This window comes from Tasmannia lanceolata, unplaced genomic scaffold (genome assembly GCF_043159265.1).
Source record: "Tasmannia lanceolata isolate RefF3 unplaced genomic scaffold, GAP_Taslan_0.1 ptg000006l, whole genome shotgun sequence".
NCBI lineage: Eukaryota > Viridiplantae > Streptophyta > Magnoliopsida > Canellales > Winteraceae > Tasmannia > Tasmannia lanceolata.
Window position 1 is genome coordinate 7,180,600 of NW_027518683.1, and position 19,661 is coordinate 7,200,260.

The following is a 19,661-nucleotide window of genomic DNA, read 5'->3' on the forward strand; positions in this document are numbered from 1 at the left end:
CATCAGCTGTCTATACTGATCACTAGGCTAAATACTATACTAGATAAATAGGAATTACTTGCCATTTTTTTCATGCTAATTACCAAACATGCACATGCCCTGTGGGTAAATCTTGTATATGGTTTTGTTCTCCGTCGGTAACAACTGCCAAGTTTAGGCTCGTTTTCTATATTTAGGTGGAGTTGCAAAGGAAATTCATCTCTTGAATGTTATTAAAGGTGAGCATGTGTTTAATTTCTTCATGTAAGAATATTATAATCTTGGGCCCTGTTTGGAACGACAGAAAAACATTTCTCGAGGAAGAAATTTCCCAGGAATTTTTTTGTTTCCACCATTTATAGAGAAATGATATGGTTATAGTTTTGCTTAGATATCACTACAGATTTTGAAGGCCCCTCTAAATAAACTTGAATTGCAGGGGTCAGAGTTACTTTTTTCATGTGTAGTCAAACAGCGGAAAAGAATGAAATACTAGAAAAAGTGTTCTTTTCCAAACTTTCCCAGAAAATTCTTGCAATCCAATCTGCCCAAGAGAGTGAAGAACAGTAAAAGAGAGAACAAAAAAGTTTGGAAGAACAAGGAAGAGCTACCAAAAACTAACCAACCAGTACTTTATTTATACGCATATATAAACATAGATAATCCAAATACACGCAGTAGAGCAGAACATCAGCATATATCAGTGCGTAGTACGTAGCTAGAGCAGAGGCGATCATCATTAGCGTGGCCCATGGCCTTGTGGACCAGGCCCACCATGTGCCCCAGGCCCACCATGTGGCTCAGGTCCATGGCCTTGTGCCCCAGGCCCACCATGTGGTCCAGGAGGGCCACCTGGGGCAGGTGCATGGGGAGCAGGAGGACCGGGGTGTGGGTGGCCATGGGGAGGACCTCCTGGGCCTGGAGGGGGTGGATTTGGCTCAGGTGTTGGTGGCCCACGATGAGGGCCATGAGGCTCTGGAGGAGGAGGGTTGTGCATCTTCTTCTTTCTTTTTCTTCCTCTACTACTTGTTCTTGATGTTGTTGTTTTTCTCGTTACGAGAGCACCTCTATATAGATATAGTGTGGTTAGGAGCAGGAGGACTTGTATCCTAACCACCGGTCACACCTAATATTCATGACTTTAATGGCTTTTTAGAGATTTCTTCGCCTTTAAAGAATGGTGTCCGCGTCTACGTGTAGCTGCGTGTAATCTGAGAGGCTGACTTCATAAGGTCGGCAATCGTGTTGTACGTGCAGCTACGCACGTTCACCATATTAGTTCGTGTGAAATTGTTCAAAACCGAGTTGACTCCTCTTGCCGACACTTACTCTATTACATTATCTTATACATGGAAAGTGAAAATATTATATTACATTATCTTATAGACAACGGAGAGAGTTTTTTTTGTCCTTTACATTATCTTAGCAAATCCCTCGTGTAAACTTTTAATACAAGATTTACTTAAGATAAGTTTACTACCAATGATTAAAGGGTAGATATTTTCATATTGCACCACCCAAAACACATTATAACTTTCCCTCTACACTACTTCTAGATATTTTTGCCCACTTCATTAAAGACAAATTTTCTAATAAACCAAATCATACTCAATGAAATGAGAGTGCATTCTGATCCTAATTTCTCCAGGAAAACACTACTGTCGCCCACTTGTTTTCTGGCCATCCCCCCCTAAATCAGATTTTTTTTTTTTTTGGCTATTCTCTGCAAAAGTCTAAATAAAGATATGGGAGGGAAGAGGAATGCTAAACTGAAGGGCGTCCTTGCAAAAATCAGCTGCAAGAATGTCCAAGTGTCCCTGATAAAAAATAGAGCCAAGAAAAGAGAGAATGTTTAACAAAGAAATAAGGAAAAAGATAATATTTCAAAATTATTGGACAGGTTGTGAGGAACAGTACTGGTGATGAGCAACAGAATTGATGGACTCATTCTGTCCAAGTGTCCTTGATAAAAAAAGAAAAAGAAAAAGGGAAAGGATTTCAGCACAACTATATTTTGATATGGGCGCTCATGTATCTTGTCTTTTAGTATTTAATTGTCTCTTATGTGCTTTTTGGGAACCGTAATAACCCTTTTACATCTCTTTAAATATTGGAAGACAAGATACATGAGCTCGTATTATCAAAACTTTGTTAGTGCTGAAATCATTTCCCTAAAAATGATAGTGGTGGTTCAGAGATATTATCCTCACGAAATTTTATATGATACACGAGACTACTCCCATGGAGATACAATGATTTCAGCACTAACCAGAAAGATAACCATTTATTTAATGGGTCCCCCTTGTAGATAACCAGAAAGATCTGCGCCTAATGATAATGATAATGATAATGGTAACCCTTTGGTTTGAGGGGTTTTTTTTAATTCCAGTGTCTACTCCCATGGAGATGTCCCAGATGCTGAAAAACATCAATAGGAACTTCTTTGGCCTTCTTCAATCAATGTTCTACGACACAAAAACAACCCACAGTAAGATTTCTTTCATACAAAGGTTACTAACTTAAATGGCTGAAAACAGGAGGGTTTTACAATTTAGAAACAGGTAGGCCATGCTTGACAGCCAAGGAAATATTTTTAATGAAATATTAGTTTATCCAGTAGTGGGAGGGGCAAGGAGGGTGGAAAGGGAGATAATTCAGAGGGCATGAGTGAGGAGAAGATCAGGATTGGTTGCAAAATAAGAAGAAGAAAAACTACACTCAAAATAGAGTTTTTTTTTTCCCCTATTTATCAGCCACTTCGGACCATCAACTCACTCTTACCTTTTTAATTCCCTTCCTCTCACACTATCCTTATCCCTCTCTCAGCAATTGGTAAAACTAATATTCCATGGAAAAAAATCATGGCTGCCAAGCATGGGCATAGTAGGTAAAGGTCTTCATGTAAATTTTTTCCATCAAAACAAATTTTAAAAAAAACAGCCCATGCTATATAGCTGTGTTCAGGGGCAAAGATTTCCATTAAAAAGACTTAAACATGCGGCTAGAGAGTTGACTGAATTTTCTTATCACCATAAATATGGCACACTTGTCTGAGATTCAAACTGCTAAGAACATGAAATGCCTTCGAACACCCTCGGCATCCTTCTTTACTGTGTCATCTCTTATATGTACATCTGGTGACTGCACAATAAAAGGAAAAATGGGTCAGTTAGAACAGTTAATTGTATGAGGACATATATTAATTTGGATAATTCAGGATAGAAGATAAGACCAAATCCTCTATTGATGAAGGCAGGTCGAAGTTTCGACAGCTTGTTTGATAAGTGGAAACCGATCAGCCCAACGAGAGTATCCTGCAATGCAGATCAAATAGAAACACCATTTTTTTATACATCAAACTTCTTTGGGACGGAAATTGAAATCTACAGTAATTGAGACCTCACATGAAGAAAAAAAAAAAGAGTAGAAATTATAGGTGGCTAACACTTGCCTTAACCGATATGTTCACCAATGATAAAGAAACAAAACAACAAATGGATTAATGTACCTTCAGTGACAATCTGGTGAAGATCCAAGTCAGCATCAAAATCATCGCCCATCTCCCCCTGGGTGGGGGAACATGAGAGCAGTTGGGTTAGGTGCGCATAACAAAATTTATCAAACTTAAAGCGACAATGGCTACAGCGATGTGAAGAGAAGTACCTGTTTAGATGTATCCAAACTTCTGACAATAATCTGAGCTAGGCAGTTGAGTGTGGTGGTGTCAAAGTTAGAACGATTTAGGAGAGATTCCTCTGATGTCAAGTCAAAGACCAAAGCGCATATGCTTGCAAACATCATGATAATGGATGAGTCATTGCTGCCTAAAATCATGTTGAAGAATTTTGAAAGTTATTAGGGGATAAGTACATGTGTATGTAAATAATGGCTTGATTGAATGCAAAATAAGTTTTAGTAATTTTTATTGCACCCAGTCAAAATATTTGTATTACATGAGAAAATATTTCATAAATGGATCTGCAGGGAATGATTGGTGCAAACCTAGGGTTCATGTATCATTATCTGGGAACTTAAGAACTTAAGAATAGTTTCTAATTTTATTAAACTAAGATCAATAAAAAAAAGAAGAAAAGTTACAAATTTAGATTAGTGGCAACATAAACTCCCAAATCAAAATAAACAGCACATAATAACCCAAAAAGGCTAGAATTTTACAAAGATCCAAAGCTTTTAAAATAATACATCATGAGAAAATCAACTCATAAGTGGGAATGTATGTTGCTACATTAGAGAAAATGCCCCAGACTATTTGGTTCACCACTAAGGCCCTGTTTGTTTGAGATTATGACAACTGATGGTGAGCGCCCAAACTGATTATTGGACTCAAAATAATTTTGAGTCCAATAATCAGTTTGGGCGCTCACCATTGGTTGTCATAATCTCAAACGAACAGGGCCTAAGAAATGAATTATTGCCCTTTGAAAAGTGTGTACTGCTCTATCAAAATAAGGAATTCTGCTAACATGATTTATATGCAATTCTGATTTACAAGAATTCTGATATTCAAGCATTACTTGAACAAATACAACCCACGATAAATGAAAATCAGCACTGTTACAGACACTTTTTACAATATTAACTCATGATAATAAAGTAACAGAATAGTTGAGGGCTAGAGGAAGACAGAAAGAAGCACCTGTCCAATATGCCAATGCTCGTAAAAGATTAGTGAAGTTAGATTCATCCAGTTGAGCTCGGATTTCCTCTCTCTAGACAACAAAAGAATTCAAAAAAGCTATGGCAGTCTGATAGAAGGTCATGGCTGGTAAATTTAAAATAGGAATGGGAACTGAATAATGAATGACCAACCAACCTTCAAAAGAATGTTCATGAGAGTATCACATGACAAGAATATGGTACCATTATCCTCAGCCCCCTGTTTGTTCATCCCAATCAATTTCACCAGGCATTCCACTACCTGTCAATTTACATAAATTCAACATGCTTTTGATTTATTAAAAAGCTTATGTTAAATGTTTCTTTTTTGTTGTATACTTTACTCCAGATTGAGAGGATTATATCATAAAAGGCTTTTGATTTATTAAAACTATATTTTTGCTAAGCTTTTTAAGTCAAGTCAACCATACAGCCACTGAAAAGCTGTGAACGAACATCAATTATTAAAACCAGCAGAAAAGTAGGAAAGGGACAAATATAAGCTTGCATGTAGTTCTTATTAACTTTGACAAAATTAGGCAAGTGGTAGGTGCAAAGTTCAAGAAACATAAGGCTCTAAAGAAACCTCTATGCCCAACAGTTCATAACAAAATTAAACATGCATACATCTTTGTGTCCTCCAAATGAAGTTAGTGCTCTACATCCTTCAATCTCCATGGTTGTTTGGCACAGCATCGGAAGCATAAAACAGATAGAATAGAATGGGCTGTCATTTGGTAAAAAAAAAATCAAGCAATTGTCAGCCTATGTAATAAAAAAGAGAGAGACCATCACAATCACCAATTACTCAAACAAGAAATAACTAGAGGTTTTGAAAAACCTTGGTTCATCTTCACCTTCAATTGAGAGAATATACTCCAGAAGTTCTTGAACCTTCTCCTTGCATGCACAGGGTGTTTCTGCAAGATAGCTGTCACAAATATATTTAGTAGCGTATCCAATAATTTATTTTAGAATGAGAGCCAAGTTAATTGTGCAGCAACTAATCTACTTTAAATTGATTAATTGGGTAAATCCAACACTCGTGAGAAAGACAAAAAAGCTTGAAAGTCAACGTCAAGGGATACTTCGGTAATGGATTATCTAGTAAACAACTTCATATAAGCAGTACAAAACAGAACACAACTTTTTCTTGCATCCCATCAAACCAAAAGATGAAATACTTGTGACAAATATAAATACTTCAGATCATTGTCAAAAGGTTGCAAAAGGATGGCTCTTCCTGTCTTCCAGGGGCAGCTTTGTTACATCAATATAAGGATACGAGTGTCGGAATTCGACATGGGTATAGAGTGTCGGATTCGGCAAACCTCAAAAAGAAAGATTCATGGATATGCCAAAATATTTTAATCAATTCTCATTTTTTTTAACATAATAACATGGTTATAACAAGTAATATAATGAATATTTTAATAGGTTAAGTAGATATAATATTTTATTTCCATTTAAAAAACTTAATATTAGGATGTATAAAACTCAAAACATACGGTAATTGTAAAGTTGTGGTAGTAGTATTCTGAAACAACAATATTAAAAAACAACAGATAAAAGAGATCTAGAGATGTCTCAGAGGATCTTGATGTATTGGAATCCGAGACGTGTACGACACGGATTCTTCGCCCATTTAGAAGAATCCATGTAACAGTGAGGCGTGGTGGTCAGGGAATGGTGTGGCACTTTCTCTATCTTGCTTGTCCCGCAAGCTATTCGCTTCCCACTCTAGCAACTATGATCTAAACATTGTAGATCGCCTTTCCTAATTAGTATTAAAAGAAGTAATCTTGCTTTTCATCTTGTGCATACATGCGTGGGCTCCTTCCCCAACTGTAGCCATGTATGGTTTCCAATACTTTAACTCTTCCGGATGATTACTCGTGATGCACATGGGTCTGTCTTGACAAAAGACAAGGAATGAAGATCCTACACTTCAAAGGAATTTTCATAAGATAGCAAAATTAGTTTCAGAAAAAAGTATAGATTTTCTTAGTATTTACGCGTTTCCTATCCACCCTCTTGTCTCTTGTGAGTCATCTTCTCTTCTTGGCGGTCCTCTTCTCTTCCTTTTCTTAGTATTTACTTGTCAGTCATTTAAGTATACTTAAGATTTACATGTAAATAAGGGAATATCCCCCATTTGAATCTATTAAAAATAGTTTCAAGACCCAAATCTGAAAGGATAAAAAGTCAACTTTCCAGTCTAGTACAAAATTCGAAAAAAGGGGTCGGGTCAAAATCTTAACTTCCAAACGATGGGGTATTTTTTTCCAATTTTAAAAATTCATAAACTCATAAATTCTATCATGTCCAAACATTATTAAATCGCAAAAATCCGGTAAAAAAATCTCATAATTTGGTTTCTAAATTCTTTTCATGTTGTCGGGCATTGGTAAATGTTAGATCTTTTAATAAAAAGTATTTTTATTAAATAGTAAATGAGCGTTGTCAAGCAGAATACAGTTCAGAAAATCAGAATAGTAAAATCATCCAACATTTACTTAGTAAAATCTCAATGTTGTAAATGTTGGATTTATAAATTTGAGATATATACCTCTTATACTCATTTCAAATCAGAAAAGTAAATGAGTGTTTTCTTTACTAATGTTGTCTATCTTTTAAGTATTTTTATAATAGCAGAATTGTATTCTGGTTGATGATAATCCTGAGTGTTGTCGAGGAAATTTTTTTGTTTTCTATGGTTTTCTATACAAGAGAAAACTTCATCGATTTGAGTTTTTAAATTTGAATAGTTGAGATTTTAGGGTTTCGAGCGCCTTTTGTTCCTCTCTTATATATGCTGATAATTGTGTCTGTTAAGCTTCTAAATACTACTTAGGTTAAAGTCTTGGATACATTTTACCACAGCAGAGATGCTACCATAAGTACTATTCAATGGTTTAACATTGAAGATCTATACCTCTTAAAAGAAAGAAATTCATCTTGTCAAGCATACCTCCCAAGAATTCTTACTGAAGCTAGAAGATCATCTCCTTTTTTCTGCCCATGATCCTGCAGAATACTGATTGTAAATCTAGAAATGGTTAAGTTGAATATTTCAATCTTGAAGTTGTCAAATCATTTTACCTTTGCATCTTGTAAAAAATCCAGAACCACACCAGCGGTCTCGTTAAGCCCAGCAATCAACTTTATTGAAGTGCTTTCACTGATAGGACTGTCTGCATGTTTTCCCATACAACTGATCAAGATGCTCAAGGAGAAAGCCAACAATCACATGCTTGATAATAGTAGACTTTTCTAAGACAAATCATTCACATAATCAGATGCATGATTTTGCAAATACATTTTTTTAGTACATTGGACTGATATTCCAAAATATCGATTGTAAATTACCTAATTAACGTCTACACGTTACTAAGTAATGCTCCCATTTTTATTTTTATTTAAAAAAGAGCAAATAATGAATTGCTCACCCAAAAAAAAGAAGAAAAAAGATGATAATAGAAGAAAAAAGTTTCTACGCTGTTACTCTTCAAAAAACAGCAATGTTAATCCACACACACAATTTCTCTTCAAATGCTAACCTCTAATTACTAGTCATACGGAAAAACTCAACAACAAAGTCAGAATAACCTGTAAAATAGAAATTATATAGAAATATACATTTATAAGAATCAAGAACAGATTGTCATTAAAAAATAAATAAATCAAGAACAGAGTGCGAGCCAAACAGACGAGACAACCAGAATTTCTTGGCAGCCAAAATCATGTTTAAAGAAGAAAGTTGATAGATCTGGGATCACTTAAGAGTATAAGCATCATAAGTGAAACTGTGAAAGTGCCAAATACAGGTTCTTGTTGTGGGAGATCGATGACTTCCACCACGGCTGCAACAGCAGTAGAATCCAATGGAATTGGATGTTTTCTAAAACAAGTAAAAGGAGAGATAGACTTTGTAAATTAGGGTCATAACTCATAAGTCATAACCAACTGGAAGAGATTAACCTATATAATAAGGGATTTACACTATTACATAATTTGTCTTGAGTTGTGAACTAAAACCTAAAGAACGTTACTAATCAAATAAGACTAAATTATCTTCACGTCATGAAATGACGACAAAATAGTCACATAACCTACATTACAAGCCTCCCCTCAACCTGGTTCATAGATGCTAATCAAGCCTAGTTGCTTGTTTTAGACAATATCAAGTCACCTTTTTTTAATACATGAAGTGAATTGGTGCATCATATGCCAAATGTATAGCTTTGTTTCACTCATAGTTACTGCGAACTTCCTAGTTGAAAACTCATTTAGGAAGCTTATCATTACTATCCTACTCTTTCTTTGTACTTCTTGTTTGCTTCCAATGAGGCTCATCACATGCTTCATGTTTAACTTTCAATGACATTTCCCACACATTTTCTCTTTACTTTCTTTAGAGCTTTTCGCTTCCCACATTTTTTTCATTTCTAAGCTCCTCACTTCCAGCATCACTTCTCGCACTCGCTTCCCACTCTGGCAATTATGGTTTCACTAATCCTTTAGGGCATCTTTATGATGCATCAGTGTTCTTTAACAAAATTATTTGTGTCCATTCAACCTAAAGATGTTTTGAAGTGGATTTACGGATTTATACCTTTAACCAAATCTGGTTTCACTCTTGAAGGGTTTACATCTGAGCAATTAATTCCAATAATTCAGCCCAATGACATCATCCAGGGAGCCTCCTCAACCCGCAGCATTTCCTTTCTCACACATATCAAAGGAACCCTTGGAAACTTTTACATAACCATCTCTATAGCTAAAAGCATTGTGAAAATTCTTTTTGAAAGTTCTCTAACAAACCCAGAGTACATATTCCACATCCGTCAAGTAATTTTAGTTACATTGCTTCCAATACTATCTCTTAGATTGACTGCATTAAAATTTCCACAATTGATATTCACAAATCCATAATGCCTCAATTCTGAAAACAAGGAATCAGCAACAAGATCCATTTCCCCAATATGAATTCAGTGGAGTATAGACTATAGATTACTTGGAGGAACTTAGACACTGTAAACTTTCCACCACATCATCATAAAAAGGAACTCGAGCCAGAAGTGATTTTACTGCTACAACCTCAGAAGGGAAAATAAACCAACATACTTCTAAAAGGGAAGAAATGGATTACCAAGATTCGTAGATAAGAAAAATGAGGGCTTTTTAAAATGGATAGAGAAACTCATTAAGAATACCAATTTACTAACAAATGCTTTTTTTTAATGGTACAGTTTACTAACAAATGCTACATAGTGTAAGAAAATCGACTTGAACAACAAGCGATAACATTAAGAGGAAGAAAATCTTCTCTAAGAAGTGCCTAAGATATGATTTCTATGCCAGCTAAATTTGATGGATAAATTTACCTTCCGCTCCACAGAGATTTGAAATCAGTTTTATTATCTTCTCTATCAATGAAAATGATATTGCTAGGTCCCTTTGCTTCAAAAGAATTGTTCCGGCTGTGGTTGAAGAACTCTTTGAAGCTTCATATCGCAAATAGGCAACCTCATTGAGAAGAACTGCAACTTCAACCCTTGCAGACTCCAACACAAGTAATAGACACCTGCAAGTAAGTCAAGAAGAAAGTAAATTGCATGACCTCTTTAACAAGGAAAACTCAAGAAACCATTAGAAACAATAGTGGTTTGGTTTACCTGTCAACCGGAATCGGGTCTTGGTCACCGGGTAAATTTGTCTGATCAAGCAGCCAGCTTTCCCCAATTATAGACATCATGGATTCGGCCAAGACAAGAGCCCGAAGCTTTTCAGCAGAAGCTGCACATTTATGATACAGAATCTAAATGATGCAAAATAGCTTTGATAGGATTTAATGGAAGATAGAGATTGTTTCTGCACTTCATATATATATATATATATATATATATATATAGAGAGAGAGAGAGAGAGAGAGAGACAACCAATGGATGATACATGCCCCTTCTAAAATGTGATTTCACTTCCATGATCAATGAAAAGAATGCTTCCAAAATAAAGACTGAGAAACTCATATCTAACTAAACACCCCATAACCAGGTGTTTAAAGGACATTCCAAGAGGTCCCTCTTTCTTGCTAATAAAGTTAATGTCTACACTATTGCTTGGGCAAAATCTATTCCTTGTTTTAGGTTTGTGTCTGCCCATGATCTATGGTACGGGTGGAAGGAAATTTACAATTGCTCAGAATCGAGATCCAAGATAGTGCATGATTGGAAACCTTCCAATCCAGGTTTCTTAAAATTGAACTTCGATGGGTCCAGTACGGAAATCCGGGGCCATCGGGTATTGGAGGTGTGATTTGTAAGTAGGGGTGCAACTCGGGTAGGGTTGGATAGGGTTGAGGCCAACCTTAACCCAGCCCGAGAGGCATTCCCTCAACCCTAACCAAACCCAACCTGAGCCTCGGGTTGAGAATGGTCAACCCTAACCCAACCCGCCTCTAAAATTTTCAATCCTAACCCAACCCATCAACCTGAAATCGGGTCGGGTTGGGTCAGGTTGGTTTTGGTTCACCTTGGGCTAAACAGAAAAATACAATAACCCAAAGAAAATCAACATAAAATTAGAGAATGGAGGTCGGGTTCGGGTTGCCAAGGCCTCAACCGTAACCCAACCCGAAATTAAATCGGGTTGGCTTTTCTCAACCCTAACCCAACCCAACCCGAGAAAATGCCAACCCAAGCCAAGCCAAAATCAAGATGAACCCATCGGGTTCGGGTTGAGTCCGATCCAAGTTGCACCCCCATCTGTAAGGTGGGCTTTCTCAGGGCCGATAGGGGTAGTAGACTCCAGTGAAGTGGAAGGGCGCATGGCCTACCAAGGAATCAAACTTCTTGAAGAAAGAGACCGAGATGGTCAATACAAATCAAGATATAAAAATACACAAAGGAAGGAAAAAGAATAACCCGAAGGATGTGTGTGTGGGTGGGGAGGGGGGGGGGGGGGGGGGTTGATCATCAAGGAGGAAGAAAATAGAAAAGCTCCAACTCCTCTTTCGAAACCCCCTCCCTTGCTAACCTATTGGCTACCTCATTAGCTGATCTTCTAACATGATAGAAGGGGGAGATTCACCCACGCGATCTAGAATCTCCTCAAAGAATTTAGCAAACCTCCGGTGATAGGGATGGACACCACCAAGCCATCTATGACATTAAGAGAATCCCCTTCCACTATTGCTTTATCCTACCATTCGGAAAAAAAAAAACTAAACTAAACACCCTATAAAAAGAGGAGGCAATGCCATTTGATGAGCCCAGGCAAAGAGAGAATGCTGAGTGCACCTATTGACTTATCCAATCTGACCAATTTTTTATCACACCATTTGTTTACTTCCAGAATTAGATACAAGATAACATTGATAAGGTTGACAATGCAGCATAATTAAACATAAAAAATACCCCACTGGCATAGATGGCTTCACCCTCAAACATTTCAAAGAGTTCAAGGATTTGATCCAGGCTGTTTACGTGCCTTTGCTGGGTGAATTTTATTACTGCCACTGACCAGTCGCACGCAATCTTCGTACCTCCTTAACTACTTTTATTACAAAAACATGGAATCTGAATGATCTGACACACATCAACTTGTATCTTGGTTTGAATAAAGCTAGACCTTTTGAAAAATTAAAGGTGGTTCTTAAGAGAACTTGGACCTCAAGCCAAGAAACATCCCTAGTGGTAAAATCAGGTCTCTCATTTCACCGGTCATTCAGTGGTTGATATATAAGCCCCATCTCTGTCATTTCTATAGCCTCGCTATCATCACAGGAATTAATACTTAAACCTCCCAATTTAACATGTTCTGACACCATTAAACCAATTTCAATATGACCATTCCATAATCCTATTATTGACTAGCTGGCTATAAGGTACAAGTGACAGAATCGTGCCAAGTGTCAAAGATATGTGAATTCGGCAATATAATTTAATCTATTCTAAAAATTTAAGACTTACACAATAATATGGCTATAACAGGCACAGAATCGTGCCAAGTGTCAAAGATATGTGAATTCGGCAATATAATTTAATCTATTCTAAAAATTTAAGACTTACACAATAATATGGCTATAACAGGCAATATATTAGGAACAATAGGTTCAGTAAATGTAATGTTTTATTTCAAATAAAAAGCTTATTTAAATGGATAAAACTCAAAGCGTGTGCTAACTGTGAATTTGTGATACTCAGATAAAAAAAAATGAGATAAAGAGATCTAGACTAGAAGGAATCCTCAGAATGAATGTTGCTTCTTGAAAAGGATGATCCAATTCATAATCTTAGCTGAAAATCTATTTCACAGAAGGCTTCTAAGGAAAGATAACAATAATTGACCATAGGATAAGAGAGATGTCCATTTGGTATATCCAAATAAATTAAGAGCATTGATATCAACAAGCACCATAGATCATGATATTATGCAGCTCATATAAAGGAAAAACTACTTAATGATGAGTGGGAGATAGTGGCACTAAATAATATAAAAGAAAATCCATAAAACATACCAACACGATTCTGTAATATTGCCACTATACCAATACGTATATAAGTTGTCCAAATGCCACTTGACATTGATCTTAGAGCATCATGAAGTGTTGCCTGAACTCATCAACGAAAGATGAAAGATTTATGTATTTGGTCAGGTGAGATTTGCAAAAGGGCGTATAACTATATCTAAGAGCAAGAGAATAATAGTACAAAGCATAAACATACAATATAAAGAAAGAAATACTGACTACAACTATTCCGAGATTGACATGTCCTCCTTCAGAACAACATAAAATAGGGAAGATTACAATGAACCACTTTACTAAAGTTTATATTTTTTTTTAAAAAAAGCCCTAAATTTTGGACAATTACAAAAATTGCGGTTCATTTGCCTAAGATGGGTTTTAAAACAGTATACATATTTTACCCTCTCTTTAGTAACATGGAAATGCTGTTGTTTTTTTTTTTTTTTGGTAACACAGTTGAATTCATTTTAAACATGGCACTTTGTTTGATCGGGTATGTTGATTTAGTGGGCCACAATAGTCTGGTCCATCATCTTTGGCTAATTGGCTCCACCATGGATAACTAAAGCCACTGATCATTACATTGATAAGATCATTTGATCAAGGTTGCAAGTGGTAGCTCACCTGATCAACGAAAACAATCATCACAAAGTATCATGCGTAAGGTCAGACTATGTTACCCAAAACAATGGTAACACAATGTTGCCCTATACGAGACACCAAATTGTAAGACCTAAGGTTTTAAATTTCATTTCGGTTTCGTTACGAAATTTCAGCTGAAATTATGTAAAATCACATAAACATTTTGGTACAAAATCAGGGCCGAAATCCAGGTAAGATTCTTCACCACTGGTTTTTCTTTTTATTATATGTCATTTTTTATAAATATCTTAAAGACATCTCGTTGTTCTCTTTTTTTTTTCTTTTTTTTGTGAGTGGAGTTGATTATTGATTTTTTGTCAAGGTTTCTGTCAAAATCTCTGACAAAAATTTTGCCTTTTATCTGAAAATTGCATGTTTCGCATATTTCGAACTTATGTTCGAAATCTCGAAATTTCGGATGAAATCTAGAACTTTTCGGAAACCAAGTGGATTTCGTTTCACTAGCAGTCAAAATCAAAATGTTTCGGACGAAATTTAAAACCATGATCAGACCCACTCACCAAACTTCAAAAATGTTTTGGCCTATCATAGAGATACTATATACTAATTCTAGCTCATACAAAACAATAGACCACGTTTAACAAAGGGTAATATTTAAAAATACAATTCTAGATTTTCATATCACGTATTCTTGAATTCATAATCAATCAAGCATCAAGATTCACAAGTCAAATCACACACATCGTTACATAAAGGACGCTTACATCCACCTAATATTTTGAAAATCAGGATTGAATCATAAATTGTAATAGGGGTCAAATCGTAAATCGTATAGTAAGTCGTACGAGTCATTAAGATTTATATTTACATAAAAAATATAAACAAATTTGTATGCCAAATAATTATTTTAATTTTTTCCATATACTATGCAAAAAAAAAAAATTGAATGGCATCACGCCAAATAATTCTTTTAAACAATAACAAGAAAGAAAAACCACACCGCATATTTTGAGGAGAGAAGGACTGAGAGTAGACGCAATGCATCAAATTTCAATGTGTTGTGCAGTATGGCAAACTGTTTGGCTATTGCGGCCACCTGAAATAATATGTAGACAAGAATTTATCAGCTACATCTGATAACTAAAGTATATCATGTTAATAAAGATTTTGTCGCCAGCAAGTTTGATGAAGTAATTTCGTGAAAGAAAATATAAAAAATTTAGAAGGAAATATAAATTACAGGCCAATATAAAGCTAAGCATACCATGCATGACAACTCTGAAGGATATTCGATGTTGATGATGTCTAGAGGCAGCTTACTCAGCAATAATTGGAGAAGTCTCAAGGCAAGCTCCAACAACAGAGAACCTTCAAAATAATTGCATCCACAAATTCAGTGCATAAAATGCATATGGTATACCAACAATGAGAATTAAGTTATAACTAGTAAAACCAATGTATGGTAACCATTTTGTTGCATTGAAACAAGTGCTATAATTTTATGAATTCAACCAATTCTATTTATAGTGAAGTATTAGATCAAGCAGCCAGTGGCTACCAAGTTTGAGAGCAACAATACAAATAAAAATAAGGATGCACCACAAGTGTTCATTTTAGTTATACACCAAGCATAAACAAGGGATATTAAAGTACAAAAAGCTCTTTGCACTACTGGAGCCACAGAAGTAAATCAATAGGCATAGAAATTTACGTCACAACCCAAAGAACCAACCTAAAATGTATATATTGCTGCTCTAATGCAATATGGCCATCTACTGCAGTCAAAAGGGGGATCTACACTATTATAGAAGAAAAAGATAAACAAAAAGGGAAAAAATACGTAGCCATTCGGAAAAAATATGTATCTTTGGAATGAAAGCAAAGGACTCTAATTGGACACACTAACCGGCTCCTAATCTTCATTGTTTTAATTTTAGGCATAATTACCAAACCACAGGAATGCCCTTTAGGGGGTCATAAAAGGAAAGATGAGAAGACAATACTACTCCCGTTGATGGGGGACCATCCTTAAACAAAAAGAAATTAGCTTAAGATGGCAGGACCCATCATGTCTGTTAGAATGTTTCTTTTATTTTATTCATAGGGTTTAAATTTTAAAATGAGTCCCAAATAAGGTTTTAAGTGATAAGGGCATTTTTAAATTTCTACAGAATTCGACACAAAACAACCGAAATGTATCCATTTCCAACCCTCTACTGAAACGCATACCAAAACTGAAAGACATATCAAAACCAAAATCGTAAGTTTATTACTTGTATACTATATCTGTATGTGTTACAAATATTTTTTTTATATGAATTGCAGTGAATTGTGGTGTATGCATTATGTATAAACATGTATATGAATTACATGTGAAATGCACTATGTGTTGAATTATCAAACATGCGTTGTGCATAAGTTAAATTGTTTGATGTTGTTAAACCATTATGGATGGTTGTCTTGCTTATGTGATGGTTTCTAAGTGTGTATTTATGCTTATTCTAGCATTTCTTGAAGTTTCATCCAAAAATTATATCATTTAATTTGCATATGTTTCCATACATTTCCAGGATTTTACAAGATTTTCACCAAAATTTCCAACCAAAATTGAAATTTAAAATCTTCATAGGAGTAGAGTTATCTTTTCCTTTATTTTTCTCAGGTCATTAAGAGAGCATTTGAATAAAAGAGGGGGCCCACTTAACTCACATGCAAAGCTTAAGTGGACAGGAGTTAGGTCGTAGAGAATGATGGGGCATTTAAATCTTTTCTCTTATTTCACTTCAATTAAGCCATAACACACCAAATTACAAGAATGCCACATAAACCTAAATTTTAAAAAAAAATTGAAAAGACAATACCACTCTTATACTGAGTAAGCAATATTGTATCATACTCGTAACATCTTGACACACTGTCTCATGGTCATTTTATCAAGCTAGTGCATCCTCTCGTTTGTAGGCTTATTTGAATGCAATTCAGTCCAATAAACAATGCCAACATGCTATTACTGGCTATTCCCTCTTCTAAAGGCCTTAGTTGGTAAAATGGTGTGAAGAAATGGTCACTTGTTACTCAATCCAGCACAGAAGTCAACTATTGCTCCTTTGCATCAGCAACTCAGAGATTACATGGGTTGGCTTTCTTTTTCGTGATTTTGATACCATCCAACTTGGCCAGCCACTCTTTGTTGTGACAATCTTAGTCTGAATTATATCGCTGAGTCTGGCCGTTCAAGCTCGCATAAAATACAGAGAGATTGATTATCTTCCACACTTACATTAATATTATCTTTGCCCATTTTTGGTAGGTAAGTTGGGACTGAACTTGCAAACTCAAGGTCGAGGCACAAAGTATCTTTCAATTAAGCTATGTGTTTAACCCATCCCTAATGATTTTATTTGCAAAATTATAATGCCTAAAAAATATGAAAGGATTTATATTGACAACATTTAAAATACAAACACATGCCAACATTAAAAAAATAGAGCTTCTCATGGTTTTAACTGCACGGAAATGAATCAAAGTGAATACAGTACAAAAAATAATAATATCGTTAACTTTTTAATCAACTTAAGTCCAGACCATCAGGCATAGTCGAAATGTGAGAAGCGAGCACTTTGATTGCTCCAGACTCATACAATGTTGTAAGTCCATCTTCAGAAGCTGTAGCTACCAATAATAAGAACTCATAGCATTCTTCGAAAATTGATGACCCTGACCTGTGAAGAACATATACTAGAAATTAAGTCGTGGCTAGTCACAAAACTTTTAATCAAACAAATTCACTTTAAAACTAATCCAAAAAAAAAATGTAAATCCCAATATATATCTACAAACAGCCAAATAAAATCATCTAAAAACAAGATTGAGTTCCCAATTAATATCAAAACAGCAATGCTGAGAATTGTACAGAACTTTAAAATAACTAATTTTTTTGTTTAGATTTTCCATGCTTTGGGATGTTCATGATCTATTGATCTACTTATGTAGAAGAGATAAAAGACTTCCATAGGAATACCAAATATTCTAACATGAAAGGATCAGTTCATTGGATGATTTGAATGGTGGAATGAGTTTAATAATAAGGGAAGTAAACAACACAGGCAATGAGGCTGAAGTAGTTGTTTCAGAGTGAGTTTTAAGGAATTTACAGAGAGTTTCAAATAAGGATATAACCAAACAGTATCAAGTTTGACGTTTTGGGTATCTCTCTATCTAAGTGATAGATATTACAAAACTTACCCCGAACAGCTGATGTATTTAAATAATAGAACAGCCAAAAGAATTCACTAAAAGCCTCACTTTCAAGGATATTTTTTACAAAGCAATTTCACCTGATGAAATTGAGAATTAGGAGGCCATTCCAAGAACCTGCAGAATCAACGCTGAACACCATTTTCAGGAGTTTAGCTCCTGTTTCAGAGTTTAGCACCTAATTCGAATGCAACACAGCCCACGTGGTAATAGAGCAAGACTTGATGGGTTACACCCAATGAAGTTGGAAATAGAACCAAACTTCAAATAAGTAACATTAGTGGCATTTCTGACTCAAATGTAAGGAAAATTCGACTTTTAGCATAGAGGATTAGTGGCTTCAGTGCTTCACAAATGTATTGATAAATTGTTCAATGATTCATCAGTTTATTTTGGAATTGGTATTTACTAGATGCATGAAAACTAATATTACTGTGATAACAGTAAACATCTGTGCAAAACTACGCACGTTGAGAATCACCACTGTGTGATTCTAAGTCAAATATGAGGAATGCTGCCAAAATTTGATTTTTACGTTGTTAAACTGTTCACTGATTCGGCAATTTATTTTGGAATCGGTACCTACTAGATGCAAGGAAAACATCATGTCTGTGAGACCATTAAAAACATCTACTCAAAACTCAATCCCATACAATTTAAATTCTATAAAACCACGCAGAATTAGTCACAAAAATTCGATCTAGATACCAAAAAAAAAAAAAAAGAACTGTCAAGAACCTTACATTTTCGACATCAATTCCAGTATAACAGGAACCTTCGAGACCATCTCTTTTGATGAAGCAATCTCACGGACGTGACAAAATGCAGCAATAACTGTAACCGAAAGACGCAAATATGCCTCGCGATCATCCCCTTCCTTTGCACCGACTGTTCCTTTCCCCATCCCTAATAAAATGCAAGAAATTGTCAAAAGAAGAGTAGAAAATGACCTAATTTTGTAGTGGATCGAGAAATTCACCGGTCATCAGTAGCCGATCGAGGAATTGAATTCCAACCGCATTATAAACCCTAATAATCGAAGCCTGATCGTCGCTTTTACAGAATTTCGTGGCCAAAAGCAGACCTGCTAGCCTTTGTTCGTCCCTTTCGCCTTTTAGGAGCTTCAAGCAATCTTCTAGACCTGGAACTGATTCCTGAAACATCATAAAAAGATCAGAAAAATGTTTGTCATTTATTTTGCTTTGTGAAGAGGTTAGTGTAGAACTCATTGTTGACAGTATAGAGAAGAATAGAGGAAAAAGGAGCATTAGAGGGAGAGAGGGGTGGAGATGATGATGAACTCACCATTAAATCAGCGAGAAATTTCTGCAACAAGGAAAGGATTGGGGGGTTTGGGAACGGAATTAGGGTTTTTCCTTTTGGAGTTACTTGAGGTGAGGTTTCTTCTATAAACACGTAAATTTCTAAAGGCTGCTGTTATTCCCACTACCATGTTTTGATAACGAGACGACCATGTATTACAATTCTTTCTCATTCGTCCTTCCCAAAAAGCATTCGAAAACCAAATAAAAATGAAAAAGCCCAAGGGGAGAGAGCACATCTCATTATCAAAACATGGTAGTGCTAATATCAGTAGCCATTTCTGAAATAACAT

At 35.6% G+C, this 19,661-nt stretch overlaps 1 protein-coding gene across 2 annotated transcripts; it reads right to left on the bottom strand.

The window, feature by feature from the left end:
• Positions 1 to 1,948: 1,948 nt before the first annotated feature.
• Positions 1,949 to 19,509, bottom strand: LOC143879491 (neurochondrin family protein). 2 transcript variants are annotated; one of them, XR_013251299.1, is made up of 20 exons: positions 19,352 to 19,509; positions 19,026 to 19,200; positions 18,790 to 18,952; positions 17,375 to 17,511; positions 15,054 to 15,157; positions 14,790 to 14,885; positions 13,178 to 13,271; positions 10,335 to 10,455; positions 10,044 to 10,243; positions 7,759 to 7,850; positions 7,628 to 7,683; positions 5,498 to 5,587; positions 5,284 to 5,383; positions 4,814 to 4,918; positions 4,637 to 4,709; positions 3,643 to 3,803; positions 3,488 to 3,545; positions 3,212 to 3,293; positions 3,010 to 3,120; positions 1,949 to 2,444 (listed from the first exon to the last, which is right to left on the bottom strand). XR_013251299.1 is itself a non-coding variant. In XM_077381901.1 (19 exons), the coding sequence occupies exons 1-18, from the start codon at positions 19,352 to 19,354 to the stop codon at positions 3,220 to 3,222; spliced, it is 1,902 nt and encodes a 633-aa protein (XP_077238016.1). In that variant the 5' UTR covers positions 19,355 to 19,509; the 3' UTR covers positions 2,905 to 3,120; positions 3,212 to 3,219. The 2 variants fall into 2 exon arrangements, 1 of the variants encoding a protein (XP_077238016.1); XM_077381901.1 differs by lacking the exon at positions 1,949 to 2,444 and having other exon boundaries at positions 2,905 to 3,120.
• Between the last annotated feature and the right edge of the window lie 152 nt (positions 19,510 to 19,661).